At 50.6% G+C, this 17,977-nt stretch overlaps 1 protein-coding gene across 5 annotated transcripts in view; it reads right to left on the bottom strand.

Annotated features, from left to right (window-relative positions):
- Positions 1-17,977, bottom strand: part of L3MBTL3 (L3MBTL histone methyl-lysine binding protein 3) — a 1,294,236-nt gene that overhangs the window by 661,346 nt on the left and 614,913 nt on the right. For all 5 annotated transcript variants that reach the window (XM_069622999.1, XM_069623001.1, XM_069623000.1 and 2 more), the window contains one exon: positions 7,320-7,411. In XM_069622999.1, the coding sequence (XP_069479100.1) occupies positions 7,320-7,411 (92 nt within the window). The remainder of the gene's footprint in view (positions 1-7,319; positions 7,412-17,977) is intronic.

Raw genomic sequence — 17,977 nt, forward strand, 5'->3', positions numbered from 1 at the left:
AGAAGTCTATGTTCCTTCCACCTCGAGCGGGGAGGCAGGGAGGGCGCATGCGAATCTAAGCAGATACAATCATCAGAAATGCTTTTACGGTAAGTAATGCATGTCTTCTGATGCTTGTTAATCTGCTTAGAATCACATGCTGTGCATAGACTAGTGAGCAGTACCCAGAGTTGGAGGTGGGTTGTGAGAAGGAACAGTAGAAAAAAGATGTCTTAGTACTGCTTGTCCCACATGAGAATCAGACCTAGAATGAATGTCTAGTCAATAGTGTTTTGTAAAGGTGTGTACAGAACTCCAGGTTGCCGCTTTGCAAATGGACTCTAGGGGAACATTTGCAATGAATGCTATGAATGCCCCAGTGCTTCGAGTAGAATGTGCTCTAGGCTTGAAGGGCAGTTCTCTCTTTGCAAGAGTGTAACATAGTGTGATGCATTTGACAATCCACCTTGACATTGCTGATTTAGAGACAGGGTCCCCTTCTCTACCAGCTGCCACTGAAACAAAAAATGGTTTCGTTTTCCTCAGTGGTTTGGTTCTATCCATGTAGAACATGACTGCCCTGCGCACATCTAGTGTGTGAAGGCTTCTTTCGGCCATGTTAGTAGGTCTCTGGAAGAACGTGGGTAGTTCGATTGACTGGTTGAAATGGAACCATGAAATATATTTCGCGCAAATCTGGGATGAGTGCGCAAAACTAACTTATCTTTGTGGACTGTAACAAAGGGGTCCAAGACCGAGAGGGCCTGTAGTTCGCTAACTCTTCTGATAGAAGTGATAGCTACTAGAAAGGCTGTCTTGTAAGTCAGGTCTTTCAGACTAGCTTTATGCATAGGCTCAAAAGGGGGTCCCATGAGCCTAGTTAAAACCACATTTAGATCCCACCCAGGGGCTGGGTGAGTGATTGGGGGATAAATTATTTTAACCCCTTCCATAAAGGCTTTAATCACAGGTACTTTCCACCATGACACCTTTTGCTGTGACGTGGTGTAGGCTGACAACGCCACTAGGTGAACCTTTAAGGAATTGAAGACTAACCCAGAGTCCAACAGATGGGTTAGATATAACACAATGTATGAAGGCGAGTAATCAGTGGGATTGACGCCTTTGGAACTGCACCAGATGACAAAACGTTTCCATTTGCTGGGATAGCAATAACGTGTGTTAGGCTTTCTTGCCTCCCTCAGTATGTCCATGCATCTTTGAGGGAGTTGCAGATGTCCAAACTCTATGACCTCAGGAGCCAGGCTGCTAAGTTCAGAGTTTGTGGGCATGGGTGCAGAGTCTCACCCCTGTCCTGAGACAACATGTTGTACGGGCAGGGCAGATTGACTGGTGGGGAGAGGGACATTTCCATCAGGTGCGCGAACCAGGATTGGCGGGCCCACATGGGAGCCACCAGAATCATGGTGACTGGTTCCTGGTGCATCTTGTGCACTATCTTGTTCAGAAGGGGATTTGGGGGGGGCGTAAACAAATTTCCCCGACCAAGTTATCCAGAGACCGTTCCCCTTGGATCAGTTCTGGGGGTACCTGGAGGCGTAATCTGGGCATTGGGCGCTCTCCTGAGTAGCGAACAGGTCGATCTCTGGAAACCCCCATTCTGCGAAGACGTTGGATACAATGTCTTTGTGCAGACGCCATTCGTATTCTTCTGGCAGAGGAAAATCTCTGCTGAGCACGTCTGCCAGACGATTGAGATCCCCTGGAACATGTTGGGATATCAGAAACATCTTGTGTTTGAGAGCCCATATCCAGATGTTTTGGGACAGCTTGGATAGCCCTGAAGAGTGAAAGCCCCCATGTTTGTTCAGGTAATACATTGCTGTTGTGCTGTCGGTTAGGACCAGCACTGTCTTCCCTTGCAGTTGCTCCTGAAAGGCTTTCAATGCTTTGAACACTGCCAGTAGCTCCAGTAGGTTTATATGGTTGGACGCTACCTGAGGGGACCACACTCTGTGCGCTGTCTGTTGAAGCAGGTGAGCCCCCCCACCTTGCGAGAGATGCGTCTGTCGTGAGAGTGGCTTCCACTGCAGGGGTGGTGAAGGTTTTCCCCTTCAAGAGGTTCTCCCTCGACCACCACTGCAGAGAGAGAACGAGGGCTGGCGAGACAACTAACGGATCTTCCCATTGTCCACTGGCCTGACACCACTGGATGTTGAGCCACTCTTGCATGGGACGCATGCGCAGCCGCACGTGGGGGACCAAGTATATGCATGACGCCATCATCCCTAGCAAACGCATAGCTTTGCGTACCGTCACCTCCCAACTGGCTACATACTGAGGAACTTGCGAGAGCATGTTCTGAACCCTCTTGCTGGAAGGGAAGACTAGACCATCTTCCGTACGAATTAGAGCCCCCAGGAACTGTTTTACTTGGCTGGGGACTAAGCTGGATTTCTTTTCGTTGATAGAAATTCCCAGGCTGAACAGTAGGTCTACTGTCTTTTGGGTGTTCGAAAAACAAACGTCGAACGAGTCCCCCGTGATGAGCCAATCGTCGAGGTAAGGGTAAACTGGAACTGAAAGTCTGCGCAGGTGTGCTGCTGCCACTGCCAGGACGTTGGTAAACACCCTTGGTGCCGAGGCTATGCGGAAGGGGAGTACCTTTAACTGGTAGGATTTGTCCTGAATCACGAACCTTAGGAATTTTCTGTGCGCTGCCAGCATTGAAATATGAAAGTATGCATCTTTCATATCCAATGTTGTCATGAAGTCCCCTTGTTTTAGCAATGGGATCACCTCTTGCAGTGTTACCATGCGAAACTTCTGTGGCTTTATGAACTTGTTCGCTGGGCGCAGGTCTAGAACAGGACGCATGGTTAGATCCTTTTTGGGTACAAGGATGTATATTGAATAGATACCCTTGTTTACCTGAAGAATCGGGACGGCTTCTATGGCGTCCTTTCCCAGCAGCGCCTCCACCTCTTGGACCAGGATCTGCAGATGTTCCGGTGAAAGGCGTCGATGTTTCGGCGGTCTGAACTGTGGGGGTCGGGCGAATTCCACGCAGTAACCGTGGGCGATCGTCTTTAATACCCACTGGTCTGAAGTTATCCCCTCCCATGCCTTGAGGAAAGATGTTAATCGCCCCCCGACCGGGGAGACATGGGAGTGGACCTGAACTTGGTGGTCATTTCTGACCCGAGGTTGACGCACCTCTGGAATTGGAGCCTCTGCCTCTATTCTTTCTGCGCTTCTGACCCCTCTGGGGGTAGTAAGTGGGGCTTGTAGCCGGTTGACTTGAGTTGAAGTTGCCCGTGCCAAAATTATTTTGAGCGGCGCGGGCATGTCCTCGAAAGGAGCGCCGAGAATTGCTGCCCCTCTGTGAAGAGGGTTTTTGGGAAATCTGGTGCAGCGACTTAGTAGTCTCGTGCTCCTTCTTGGCTGTCTCCAACGCATCGTCTACCGCCTTCCCGAAGAGGTTGGCCTCTTCTATGGGTTTGTTGATGATGGATGCCTGGGTCTCAGGCCTGAAGCCAGACGTGCACAGCCACGCGTGTCTCTTTAGGAGAGTACCCTGTGCGAGAGACCCGCCTGCTGTCTCTGCGGAGTCCAGGGTATTCTTTACAACATTTTGATTGGCAAGTTTGCCCTCCGAAACAATGGCGAGAAGCTTGGCTCTGGTTGGTTCCGGAACCTCCTGAAGGCCTTCCTGGAGTAGGTTCGATTGGGCGTCGACGTAGCTTTCCAGTAACGTCGTGTTATTGGCAATCCGGACAGTATAAGCCGCCGCCGACGTGACCCGTTTGCCTAAGGCATACAACCTTTTGGACTCCTTGTCTGGGGGTGACTCTCCCGTGGCAAGGGGAACCCCTGCTCTCTTGTGAGTGTTGGTCATCACCAGCCAGTCTGGAATTGCCAGCCCTTTGATATAAAGCGGGTCGGTGGGGGAGGGCCGGAAAAGTTTTTCGACCCTTGGGTTCACAGCCCTAGTCTGAGCGGGTGTGAGTAAGGAAGGGGACAGCCGTCTCTTTACAGAGCTCAAGAGAGGGACAGACTGGCTTGCCGGAGGCTTGTCATTAATTGTCAAAAAGCAGATGGCTGCGAACTCTCAATGTGGTTAACAACCACTGAACAGGTTATCATGCCTTGTTCTTCCGAGAGAGGGGCGCCTGCTACCTTTGTTGAATTTTTTGAAGGAACTTGGGGTTGGTCACCCTGGTTACCTGGGGGCAACCAGACGTGGACTCCCTGCTCACTGTGCCTAGAGAGGCTCAGCTTCACCTCACTGATGATGCCCAACAAGGCTGAAACACGTGTATGGGGTTGCTGTAGGTACTCTTGTTCAGAGAGGAATTGCCATAGCATTTCGGTGCTGGACTGCCCATGTGGGCGGGACAAAGACTGATATGCAAATGGTTATTTCCCATATGTGAAAGGTAGAGTGAGCAAAAAGCAGATGGCTGCGAACTCTCAATGTGGTTAACAACCACTGAACAGGTTATCATGCCTTGTTCTTCCAAGAGAGGGGCGCCTGCTACATTTGTTGAATTCTTTGAAGGAACTTGGGGTTGGTCACTCTAGGTTACCTGGGTGCAACCAGACGTGGACTCCCTGCTCACTGTGCTTAGAGAGGATCAGCTTCACCTCACTGATGCCCAACAAGGCTGAAACACGTGTATGGGGTTGCTGTAGGTACTCTTGTTCAGAGAGGAATTGCCATAGCATTTCGATGCTGGACTGCCCATGTGGGCGGTACAAAGACTGATATGCAAATGGATATTTCCCATCTGTGAAAGGTACAGTGAGCAAAAAGCAGATGGCTACAAACTCTCAATGTGGTTAACAACCACTGAACAGGTTATCATGCCTTGTTCTTCCGAGAGAGGGGCGCCTGCTACCTTTGTTGAATTGTCATTAATAATGTTTTCCGCGAAATCCTGTTCGGGCAAGGCTTCAAGCGTGGCAATTTTAAAGAATTCCGCTGCTTTTTTCAACATGTTGTTGAAAGCCATTTGATCATCCACCGGGGGAGCTTGTCGAACCAGTGTGGATCGGGGAGAGTCGAGGCAAACGATATCAGAATTGTGATCATCCTGCTGGGTGTCCTCCCAGTTGTCCGTTGCGCCTTGATCTTCCCCATAATTGTCCAGAAAAGAAGCCTCCTCTTCTTCTGTATAGATGTCTCTATATGTGTCTTTCTGGACATCTTCTTGATAATCAACATAGTGTTGAACATCTAGGTGTTGTGCAACTTGTGTTTGAGGGTTAGGGTCTACCTGAGCTTTTTTCGGCGCAGGTTGATCAGAAGCCCTGAAAAACTGCTCCAGCCGATCCATATATCGCTCAAATTGCTCCATGGTCCACTTGGATGACCCAAATGGACCCAACTGAGCAGGAACCGGGTCCTCCGCCCTAAGGCGTTGAGAGGATCTCCTCAGGGTGCTTGAGAGGGGTACCTGGCTTTCTTCGTAAGAGTCTTCGGGATCGTCTTCTAAATCAGTGGAAAACCTTTCGGCGGATTGGCCCATAACGGTGGGCGAAACCTGTACTAGGCCCACCGCCGTAGCAAACCTATTGATGCTCTTACTGATAGTCACCGAATCTTCGGGAGACAACGCCTCCGATGATGACTTCTCGGGTAGAGGCCTACTCTTAGTTTTTGGGCCTGCACGGGCCTTGGAAACCTTGAAACTCGTTGAAGTTTCTTGTTCAGAAACTTCGGCGTGTGTAGTTTGGGGAGTAGCGCCCTTGTTATGTTTGGTAAGCCCAGTCGTCATGCGCTGCTGCGGATGCGGAGAAGGCTTCGGATCAGATCAATCCGATGGCGCTTTCGCCTTCTTCGACAAAGTCGTCGAGGAGGGCGCTTGGGCTGTGTGCTTTGTGCGGTGCGATTGTACACCCCTGTCACGTGGTGTGGTCCCTGTAGCAAGACCGGAGTCGAGCCTGGAAAGGTTGGGGACTATCGTGGCGGCTCGAGAATAGGCCCCCTCAAGGTCTATAACGTCCGCGTTGGACGTTTTGGTCATCCGATGTACCCCCGTCACTCTCGGCTAGTGTCGCGGCAGGGGAGGGAGGCTCCACGCGTGACATTCCGTACGCGGCCCACCGCTTCAACCGGCGCTCCTTAAGGGTTTAAGAGTTCATACGCCGAACACCGCTTTAGTGCTCTAGGGGGAGACAAGCGTTACACGACGTGTGCACGTCTTTCCACGGATATCTGACCCTTGACACAGGGCAGAATCTAAATGGAGTCCTTTCCATAGCAGAAGGGAAGGGTGACCAGACCAAAAAGGAAAGAATTGGAAAAGAGGAAGGACATCATAGCAGGATGGCAAACCCCAAGCCCACTCTCCCTACTGTGTAGGCCGGCCAGAAGGCCTGACCACGTGGAAGTCCAAACGCTGGATCTTAGGTGCCGGAACCCACAGTCATAGACGATTCCCCCGTAGTCTTCGTCGAAGATTTTCTTGATAGGCGAAGTGACTTAACGGGGATTAAACAGACAATTCGGTAAGATAAACAATGTCTCATGAAGTGCTCCGCTATAGGGCGACCAGTAATATGGGCGGAAAAAAACAATCTGAGGGATCTCAGCGCGTGAGGGATTTTGGGTACTACACACGTCACAATAGGGATAGTGTTTCAGACACGCCTATGCCGACGTCCCCTTTCGGTCCCCCGAAAGACAAGATGCAATACTCCGCGGTTACCACTGGATGTCAGACCATATGCACAGCATGTGATTCTAAGCAGATTAGCAAGCATCAGAACTAAAGGTACTAAGGAGTTATTTACAACAGAAAAAGAAGCAATTTCTGGGTCTGATCTTAATAAAATGTGTCAGGTTTGCATACAAAATAAGGTGTCTGGGTTTCATTATCAAGGGGCTACTGATCGTCCCAAGTATTTCAAAGCACAACATAGTCTTAGGGATATAGCACACAGTTGCTTCTTGGCCGAGTCCTCTTCAGAGGGTTACAGTTAAACATTTCATAGATTGAAAACCTAACACTACCAGGTGTACATGAGTGCTGTACATAATGAACAAGACATACAATATTTAATAAGAACACCACATAAAACATCAACGAGCATGCACACCATAATTCTAAGAACAACTTGGAAATAATTCTACGAGGAAGCAAATAAGCATGATAAAGCACATTTCGCAGTCGATGTGGGATATATATTCTCCTTTTCTAGCCATCCCATTGCAGGCTTTTATCTAACTTCCCTAGTGTCTTTTGCCTACTCACTGGACGATAGCCAAATACATATGCCTTTCCACTTAATGTCACCAGTGCATTGACATTTCGGACAATTCCACTAATATGAACTCTTTCTTTTTAAAAGACGTCCGTTTCTTTCACACTTACTGCGTTGATGCTCTTGAAGAGATTCTTGGGAGCCGATTGCGCTTTACTGTTCTTCAGATGAGCAGCCCAATTAAATTCGGTCTCTTTAACACCTGATGACAAAGACAAACAGTGTCAGAAGACTGGTAGCTAGAGCCATGGGTGGGGAAATGAAGAAACAAATTGAACAAAAAGTACAGGTTAACCATCTTTATTGTGTGTCATAGACAACAGGAGATCAGGTTTGATTAAGCCCATGGTCTGGGGTTCTGGAATAGGTATGCCAGGGAGAGCTTCCCTTAAGGCCTTAGGTTCTCAGTCCTTCCCCCCTCTCTGCCTTCTCAGCAGCAAACAGTCTCTGAAAGCTGCACTGCTTCCTTGGCTACTTTGCAGGGCCCTTTTTTGTCTTGGTACGACTTGTCAGAATATCTCACTGGGTTGCCTAAGCTAGAAAGAATACCTGGCGCCACCACCCCTAACTACTGAACAGGGGCCGGGAGCCAGTTTCATTCGCTTGTCTTGGACCCCAGAATTAACAGGCCTCTGCCAACATGTGAATAATGCAGGTTACTTTCCAGGCCTTTCAGCTATAGCCTAGTGTTAAGAAGGATTTCTAAACTCTGGCCTGGTAGACAGATGTTTAGGAGATCACCCTAGTTATAATGAACAGGGGAAACTCTGAAAGCTTAGCCAAACCAATCAAGGTAGCATGGAGAGCGGTCAAGGCTTAGTCTGAGGAGAGGTGAGTGCAGTCAGGGGTCCACAATGAGCCCACATTGAGCAATCAAGGATTACACTTAGACAGGTAAGTACATCATTACTATATTTATTTGTTGCCAAAGAACACACTATAAAAAGGACTTGGAACAGGAAATAATATCACACAATATTAATAATGTAAAAAATATATACAGTCAGTTAGTCAGTGTAGACCAATCAATTCACCCCCACAATACCTGAAAGGGAAGGTAAGTAATTAGTTATAACACCAACCGTCCACAGGAATAGTAACCCTTACTTGTATAGTCCAACGCCAAGTTGACTGGGACCTTGTGCCAAAGAAAGTTTCCAATAGTATTAAGAGCTGGGATAGTTAGGAAAGGTTCCTGTGGATGTGAGGATTGTTCCAAAAGGTTATCCAAGGAGTTTACTGGTGAGTGCGAGAAACCTGAAAGTGTCTCACTATCTAAACCTCGAGGATCTGTCATCCAGGTGGCCAGGTCTCGGCCATCGCAGTTGGATCCAATTCCTGGGGGTGGACCAATGAGGGAGGATCATCTGGATGGGGGTCCTTGAGGAGTGGGACACTAATGGGTGAGACGCAGTATTCCCCTACCTTTGACGCCTTTTCCCCTTTTTCTCGCGTGGAACATTCAGAACCACTGCCCCCCCTCCACCCTTTTCTGACATGAACACTTTCGCACAACACAAAGGACAACGGACTTATACCAGTGCCATTTACCGGACATGTCCCAATACAAGGGTCAGGCAAAGTCAGGCAATTGATCAGAATCACAGACACCTGACACCCATTTCCCTTCCCCACAGGGATAAAAGGTGGAGCCAGAGAGCACAGTACGAGAACGGCAGACAGCACAATGAGACGTCTAATCAGGCGCAGCAGTTCAAACGAAGGAGAAAGGTGGCAGGAATCAAGAGTGTGGCGAGGAGAGAGGTGGTCTTGCCCTTTCAATCCCAGATCCGTAGAACATACGGGGATGAGAGCCGAAGACCGCAAACAGTACCACAAGTGTCTTGCAGGAGATGTAAACGGTACACAGGGTAAGACTATGCCGATAAGCAGGAGAGAGGGAAGCTCCCGCACACATTGAACCGGCCTTGACTCCAGAAAGAAATGCTAAGCGGTTCATCACAGCCTGTGAGTCGAAGGAAGAACCGATCAGAACGGGGCTGTGTTGAATGAGAATCGCAGGAGTGGCAAGTTTTGAACCATGTTCAACAAACTTTGAATGAACTTTAAGGAACAAGTTCTTCTCCAGCATGGGTTTGGCATGGATTCACATGCTCATGAATATTGCCTGCCGTCAGGACGGGAATCCTCAGTAAAAGAAATAACAGTTTCACTTTCACTTACAAACTGTTTTTCTCCTATAAACCAATCCCTGAGCTCTGGGTCATACTGCCCCCAGCCAATGACTGCCCTCTCCCTAAGCCCCTCCTCTGGCAGTCATGTTCAGTTTTGGTAGCACGTAAAGTGGCAGTATGACCAAGAAGAGCCGCAGAGGGGTAGGAAGGAAGGGTTCTCATGTGAATCCATGCCAGACCCATGCTGGAGAACAACTGTTACAGGTAAGTAACTTGTTCCTTCTCCAGCATGGGGTCTGGCATGGATTCACATGCTCATGAATAAAGAATATATAGCAGTACAACATACACAACCTCAGGAGGAGGCAAGGCTCAACAGAAGCAATTACTCTTACCTCCGGAACAGGCTCACCTTCAAGCGAACAGGTAGCGTAGCACTGCTTGGCCGAACCTGGACTCTTCTCTAGAATCCCTGTCGACGCAGTAGAATCTTGTGAAGGTATGCATGGACCTCCACATAGCAGCCCTGCATATGTCCAGCAGGGGTACAACAGACAGGAACGCCGCTGTTGTAGCAATCCCTCTGGTGGAATGGGCTCTCGGACAGCCGGGCAGTGGTCGATTTGCCAACCGGTGACAGTGTGTGATGCAGCCGGAGAGCCACCTGGAGATGGAAGCCTTGGACAAGGCCTTAACATGGTTCACAGGACCAAAGTTCACGAAAAGTTGAGATGTCTTCCCAAAACTCTTTGTGCGTGCCACATAGAATGTCAGAGCACGCGCCACATCCAGCGAGTGCAAAGTCCTTTCAGCCGGGACGAAGGTGTCGTATAAAACACAGGTAACACCAAAGGTTCGTTGAGGTGGAACTCCGACAGAACCTTGGCCATGAAGGAGGGGTGCGTCTGCAGCACCACCCTTGTCTCGTGGAAAGTCAGATAAGGATGCTTGCAGGACAGGGCCTGGATCTCACCTATGCTCCTGGCAGAGGAAATGGCCACGAGAAAGCGGCTTTCCATGTAAGGAACTTGAAAGGAGCTTGATGCATAGGCTTGAAGGGGGCCCCTATGAGCCTCGTCAGTACCACGTTGAGTTCTCATGCCGGGACGGCCGCCTTCAATGGCGGGAACGATAGAAACAGTCCTTTGAGGAACTCCTTGACTAGACTGTGTATCAGGAGATAGCCGTCAGATGCATTTTGATGGAGGCGTGCGCCTTGGCCTAAGACAACAAGTACGGAAGGACCTGAGGGGCCGTGACCCTCAGGGGGTTCATCTTCTGCATCCGGCACCAAATTGCAAAACCCTTCCACTTGTGCCTGTTGCACTTCAGAGTCGACGATGCTATGACCCTAGCCAGGACCTCCCTGCATTCCGCCGTTAGCGCGTACCCACCAAACTCTAAGGCTGCAGGAGCCAGGCCTCCAGGTTCAGCGATCCTTCATCGTGGTGGAGGATATCGGCTACTTCCCTGCCAAGCAGATCCGCGACCACGGGCAGCTTGACTGGAGGTGATGTTGATAGGCTGAGCAGGTGTTAGACAGAAACCTGTGCAGTTCCCTCTGGGTGTTTGGCAGTAAACCCACTTGGTAGCAGTCTGTACCACACAGATTCACTTGGTAGCTGTGGCTGAACAGTCAGACTTCCCTCAAGAAGAGTTAGGCAGTATGCAAAGTATACACAATAGGCACTCAGATACAATAGCACAAGCAAACACTGACCAGAGCTTTGGTGTCGAGGTATATTATTATTTATTTAAAAACACACTGATTGAAACACTCCAGCACTATTATTGTAAAATACTCTCAACACAGTTACTATTATTATATATACATCCCTTATTCCTTATCAGACAAGTCTTAGTCAACACCACTTATTTCCAGACAGAGGTGAGCGCTTAACTATAGATGGCACTCCAATAAGTTAACGAAAAAGGGAGGGGAAAAAGGCAGAATGTAGGAGAATACACCACACTAATACTTAGGAACTCTTAAGCAAGGCAGGAAAGTCAAAAGTTACTTGTGAGCCAAAGTCCATAGGCCGGGCCCACTCTTGGAGAGAGCAGGGCACAAATGCACCCAAGATCACACAATGACAACAGGCTTAAAAAGTCATGCAGGGAGTTCAGAAAGGTTTTAGTTAGGCTCAGAAATGTTTAGCTTAGGTGTCCCAGGCTAACCCAGGTTCGAAAGCCGAGGGCTAAATCTACCCCGTACAGTCGTTTGCAAGGGAAGCCAGGCGGAACACGGTACCTTATGTGGAAAGAATCCTCCAGCGGGGGCAGTTGTTCCTGGCAGCAGGTGCAAGTCGCGGCGTCGTCCAGAGGAAGAGAAGATCTCGACGTGGAGGAAAGATGAAGGTCGTTGCACTGCCAGGGAAGAAACCAGCCGCAGAGTTTTCCGGTTAAAGGTACTACCCTTTGATTCGCGGTAGTGGTAAAACGTGGTATCCCGGTTGCCGGGGTGCTTGGCACAGGCAAGGCGGCCACGAGATGCTCCAGGAAGCGAAAAAGGAAGCAGACTGGTTATCCCCACCAGTCGAAGGAAGAAGACTCTCCGGGCTGGAGATCTCCTCTGTCGTTGGGAAAAGTGGTGAGACGGTCCAGCAGGGCTCCACCGGTGGTGTCGTCGTAGCAGGTCGGCTCAGCTTCTCCCTCGTCGGATTCTTAGGTCCTGTGGCGACTTCTGAAGTTCCAGTCCCCAAAGCCCTGCTTTTTTGCAGCATACCCCCATTCAATCAGCCTAGCTGTCAATCAAACATGCTAAGAGGCGAGCCGGCCGGCTCACCACTTGGGCCAATCAGGACGGAGTGCGACTTGAGTTGCCTAGGCAACTCAGTCTAGGGTGCCTAAACCCCCTCCCACACCCCCTGTGGTACCCATACAGAATGGCACCACTTTTGGAGGCTTCTGTGGAGAAGCCCGCCAAAAAGTGGAACAAAGGGCTCAACTTGGGTTGGAGTCACAGAAGCAAACACAAATGCCATTTTAGAACCAAGTTCTGGCAAAAAATACCAACCGGAGAATTAATATTAAATAAACGGGCGGTATGTTCGAGGCTATAGGAATTAAATAATTAAAGTTGGTAGCCTCGAACAATGGGAAATCCCATAGAGATATATTTGCGGTAGAATATAAAAAGTAGTATCCACTGCCACCAGCCAAAACTTGATCAGGGGGGACGGAGACGTGCCCCCTCGACTAACAGACCCCGGGGCAATCGAATTGCCCCGGCCAGTACGTCCACAATATGATGGTTTGTACTGGTTCTGTTCAGAATTTGAGACTAGTAAAGTCAATGGTGACTTTACATGCCCTGGGAGACAGTAGTCAGTCCCAGGGTATGGAGTCTATATTGGGGGGTCACTATGACACCCCTGTGTTACTGCACTGAGGGTGCTGTGTAACACACATCACAAAAACACATGAAGCCCTATGGAGTAAAAGACCCCATAGCCCATTAAAACACATCTAGAGTCAAAGAAACACACTCAAATCATGCCCAAGAGTGAGGGTAAAAGAGTCTCACTCTTGGCAGGAGAAAGAAATAAACCCCAAAAATCCAGCAAAGCTGCTGGGGGACTCACTAGGTTAGGAAATTCAGCCTAACCAGAGAATTCTCCCTAACAGCAGGTCTGGGTACCAAACCTGCAGCGGCCACGCTGGGGCGACAAGGATCATCCTGCATCAGCACAGTTTGAGTTGATTGATGACTCGCAGCAGGAGAGGCAACGGCGGGATTGTGTACAGGAACAGGCCTTCCCACGGGTAGGAGAACGCGTCCACCATGCTCCCCGGCTGGTGGAACCTGCTGCCGAATCTCTGGCATTTGGAGTTCATCGCCATCGCAAACACGGCCGAAGCTCCCACTCGTGGCAAGAGCCCAGCTGAGGGAGTCGGAGATGGTGCTCTTGGCTCCCGCCAGGTGAAAAGGAATGAGAAACATCCCCTGGGTGAGGCTCCCGCCAGGTGAAAAGGAATGAGAAACATCCCCTGGGTGATGGCCCAGTGGCACAAGTCCTGCACCTCTCTGGAGAGCGCTGGGGATCTGGTGCCCCCCTGCTTCCTGATGTAGAAATGGTGGTATTTTCCGTGAAGACCCACACCTTGCTCTTGAGGGATGGGAGGAATGACTTGAGGGCCCAGAACACTGCTCGTAGTTCCAGGACATTGATGTGGAGGTCCCTCTCCTCAGATAGCCATAGACATCTGTCGTGGAGACGTCTGGTGTGGGATCCCCAACCCTCCAGGAAAGTGTCCGCGGTGACCATTTCCTGGTATTGGGGGGTCTGGAAATCCGTGCCCCCAGCGATGTTAGAGCACACGCCCCACCACCTTACCGCTCAACAGAACTCCTCTTTGACACACTCCGGTCTGCGAAGCTTCCGGACATCTGGACCTACCGAGCATACAGGAATTCCTAAAGGGACCTGCAGAGCCTGATCAGGTAGATAAACAACATCATGCCGAGCAGCGACTTGATGGTCCGTGCCGTGGCGATCTTCAGAGCCAACAGCAGTTGCACCTTACCCAAAATGGCCGCTATCCTTACCTCCGAGGGGCCTGCCAGGCAGGAGACCGTGTTGAACCTGGACCCCAGGAACAGTTTGTCCTGCGTTGGAATCAAGCAGGACTTTGGATAGTTCACTGAGAATCCCAGATCCGTTAGTAGCCGGACGGTCCTGCCTGTGTGTTCGACAGCAATCTCCCTTGACTTGGCACAGATGAGCCAGTACCTCTGTGGAAATTCAACCAGCTCTGAGAGGATGACCAGGTGGCTTACTTTGGAGTTGATTGGTCCCACCAACTCAAAGGGAGGAGAAGTCCTTGCTGGAGTTTCTCTGTCAATAGGAATTTGGCGTTTCAGCACAGCAGCAGGGCTTCACTGGGCAAACCAACGGTCCAGAAGTTGCAACCAGCGTCCTCTACAAGTTCTTCTTCGGTTCCTTCGTTCCAGTGGTCGACTCTGCCTTCCAAGCCAAAAGCCTCACCTTTTATGCAGCTTGCTCCCATTCATTCCAGCCTAGCTGTCAGTCACCCAGCAGGGTGGCTGTCCTTGCCAGACAGTCAGCCGGCCAATCACCACAGACTGCATTTGGGTCTCCAAGGAGACTAAGCACAGTGCGTTTCGGGCACCTCCCTCACTTCCTGCCCCTGCCAGACACCCTGGAGCCAGAGGCGGGCTTCACTAGTGAACCCCGCCAAAGGCAAAGCAAACAAAGGGATCAAACCTGGTTTGGCGCACAGAGTAAATCTCAAGAAGGACCTTTCCACAAAGAAGACCGGGGCCATTTTGACAAAAATGGCACCCTTGGGTGCTTTACTGCAGTTGCAAACGCAGCCCCCAGTAAATGCACACCACGGTAGTTAAAAATAAATCACTGCCACTAGCCATTCAGTGAGGAAAAGGGTAACATAAAAATGTTACTTGAGAGGGCTAGACAAAGGGGATGGAACAAGTTACTTACCTGTAACTGTTGTTCTCCAGCATGGGTCTGGCATGGATTCACATGCTCATGAATATTCCCCGTCGTCAGGCTGGGAATCCTCGGTAAAGAAAAAATCAGTATCAGTTTCGTTTCTGATCTGTCTTTCGTAGTAGTAACCAATCACTGATCTCTGCATCATACTGACCACAGCCAATGACTGCCCTCTACCTAAGCCCCGCCTCTGGCAGCCATCTTCAGATTTGGTAGCACGTGAAGTGGCAGTATGACCAAGTGAAGAGCCGCAGAGGGGTAGGCGGGAGGGTTCGCATGTGAATCCATGCCAGACCCATGCTGGAGAACAACAGTTACAGGTAAGTAACTTGTTCCTTCTCCAGCATGGGGTCTGGCATGGATTCACATGCTCATGAATAAAGAATACATAGCAGTACACACATGCACAACCACGGGAGGTGGCAAAGGCTCAACATTAAGCATTACATCAAACTCAACATTAAGCAATTCTTACCTCCTCACCAGGCTCACCTTAGGCGAACAGAGTGCGCAGCACTGGACTGCCCTGGACTCCTCCCTGGAATCCCGATCGACGCATTAGAATTTCGTGAAGGTGTGCGTCGACCTCCACGTAGCAGCCCTGCAGATGTCCAGCAAGGGCACACCAGATAGGAACGCCGTGGTAGCTGCGATCGCTCTGGTGGAATGGGCTCTCGGTCGGCCAGGCAGCGGTCGGTTTGCCAACCGATGACAGTACATGATACAGCCGGAGAGCCATCTGGAAATGGAGGCCTTTGAGAGAGCCTTCCCCTGATTGACAGGTCTAAAGTTCACAAAAAGTTGTGACGTCTTCCGAAAACACTTTGTGCAGTCCACGTAAAACTTCAGCGCTCTAGCCACATCCAGCGAGTGCAAAGTCCTTTCGGCCGGCGACGAAGGCGACGGGAAGAAAACATGCAACACCAAGGGTTCGTTGAGGTGGAAGTCCGAAGGCACCTTGTGCATGAAGGAGGGGTGCGTCCGGAGCACTACCCTCGTGTTGTGAAAAGTCAAGTACGGGGGCTTGCAGGAAAGGGCCTGGATCTCTCCCACTCTTCGTGCGGTGGTGATGGCCACAAGAAACGCAGTTTTCCACGACAAGAACTTCAACGGGGCCGAGTGCAGAGCCTCGAACGGAGGACCCATGAGCTTGGTCAGCACCACTTCAGCTCCCACGCCGGGGCCGGTGCCTTCACCGGCGGGAACGATCTGAACAGTCCCTTCATGAATTCTTTCACCAGACGATGAGACCACAAAGATGTCCGCCCCGTGGTTCTGGTGTATCGGGAGATCGCAGCAAGATGAATCTTGATGGGCGCGTGCGCCAGCCCAGCCTTGGCCAGCGTCAGAAGGTACGGCAGTACCTGGGGAGCCGTAATCCGTAGAGGGTTAATCTTCTGTGCGTGGCACCAGACAGAGAACCTCTTCCATTTGTGTCCATAGCATTTAAGAGTTGAGGACGCCCTGGCCTTTGCAAGAACCTCTCTGCAGTCGGCCGGTATGTCGTATCCTCCAAACTCTAACGCTGCAGGAGCCAGGCCTGCAAGTTCAGCGACTTCGGGTCGTGATGGAGGATGGCGCCTCCTTCCCTGGAGAGAAGATCCGCGTCCGCTGGCAGCTTGATTGACGGGGACGCTGACAAGTCCAGAAGGTCCCGGAACCATATCTGCCTCGGCCACGCAGGTGCGACGAGGATCATCCTGCACCGTGACCTCATGAGCTGGTTGATGAGCCGGATCAGCAATGGCGGCAACGCGTATAGAAACAGGCCCTCCCAGGGGAACGAGAAAGCATCGCCCATGCTCCTCCGCTGGGGAAACCTGCTGGCGAACCTCTGGCACTTGGAGTTCGTCGCCGTCGCGAACAGATCGATCTGGGGAGTGCCCCACCGTCGGAAGAGGCGGTCCACTAGATCCTGTCTTAGTTCCCACTCGTGGCACGAGCGCAGCTCTCTGCTGAGCGAGTCGGCAATGGTGTTTTTTATCCCTGCCAGATGAAACTGCACCAGAAACATCCATTGGGCGACGGCCCAATGCCACAGAACCTGCGCCTCCTTGGACAGGGGCTGGGGACCTGGTTCCGCCCTGCTTCCTGATGTAGAACATGGTGGTGGTGTTGTCGGTGAAGATCCTCACCACCTAGCCCTTGAGGGACAGAAGAAAGGACCTGAGGGCCCAAAACACTGCACGGAGCTCCAGGACGTTGATATGGAGGGACTTCTCCGTCGACCTGAACAGCTTTCCGGGCGTCGAGCTTCCCTTCTCCTGGGCCATGTCCGAGATGGGCCTGAGAAACTTCTGGAGTCCTCCAAAAGCGTGGCTCGACGAAATCTTCACCCTTGAGGGGCGTAGACGAATCCGACACGGGTCCCCGTTGATCGGATGAAGAAACGGTGGAGCTTGAGGCTCTTTTGACCGAAAAAGAGAAATGTTTCTGAGAAAAAACTCGAAAAAAAGCACTAACGCTCGAGAGCAATAGCACGAGGATCCCAACACTTGAACGTGCGGTAAAAATCTGAAGATGGCTGCCAGAGGCGGGGCTTAGGTAGAGGGCAGTCATTGGCTGTGGTCAGTATGATGCAGAGATCAGTGATTGGTTACTACTACAAAAGACAGATCAGAAACGAAACTGATACTGATTTTTTCTTTACCGAGGATTCCCAGCCTGACGACGGGGAATATTCATGAGCATGTGAATCCATGCCAGACCCTATGCTGGAGAAACTAGGTAGCCCCTCCAGCACCCTATTGTAAGATAGTGTGCGCTGGGTCTAGAAAGTTACAAATGTAAGTAAAGTCAATTTCACTTTACTGCTCTGGGAAACAGTAGTTTATCACAGAGAAGGTATTTAAACCTTTGGAAAATCTCAAAGACTTCCCTGTGTCACTGCATTGAAGGTGCTGTGTGACACAATGCAAAAGATGATGCCTATGGAGTTCGTCAGACTCTGCAACCAAAAACAAAAACACAGTGTATAAAATTGCATTAAAATACGAGAGACTGGCCACCAGGGGGCGCACGGACGATGAGCACCGCCATGTGAGCTACGCACCCACGGGCCCCAAAAGTGTCCTGAGCCCCCACCTTTGAACCCCCTGTGTGCGAAACAACTGCTGCCCGAGTCACCCGACTTGGCCCACCACCCACTGAGCGAAA

Source organism: Ambystoma mexicanum, chromosome 11 (assembly GCF_040938575.1).
Source record: "Ambystoma mexicanum isolate Mex_15411 chromosome 11, UKY_AmexF1_1, whole genome shotgun sequence".
Lineage (NCBI taxonomy): Eukaryota > Metazoa > Chordata > Amphibia > Caudata > Ambystomatidae > Ambystoma > Ambystoma mexicanum.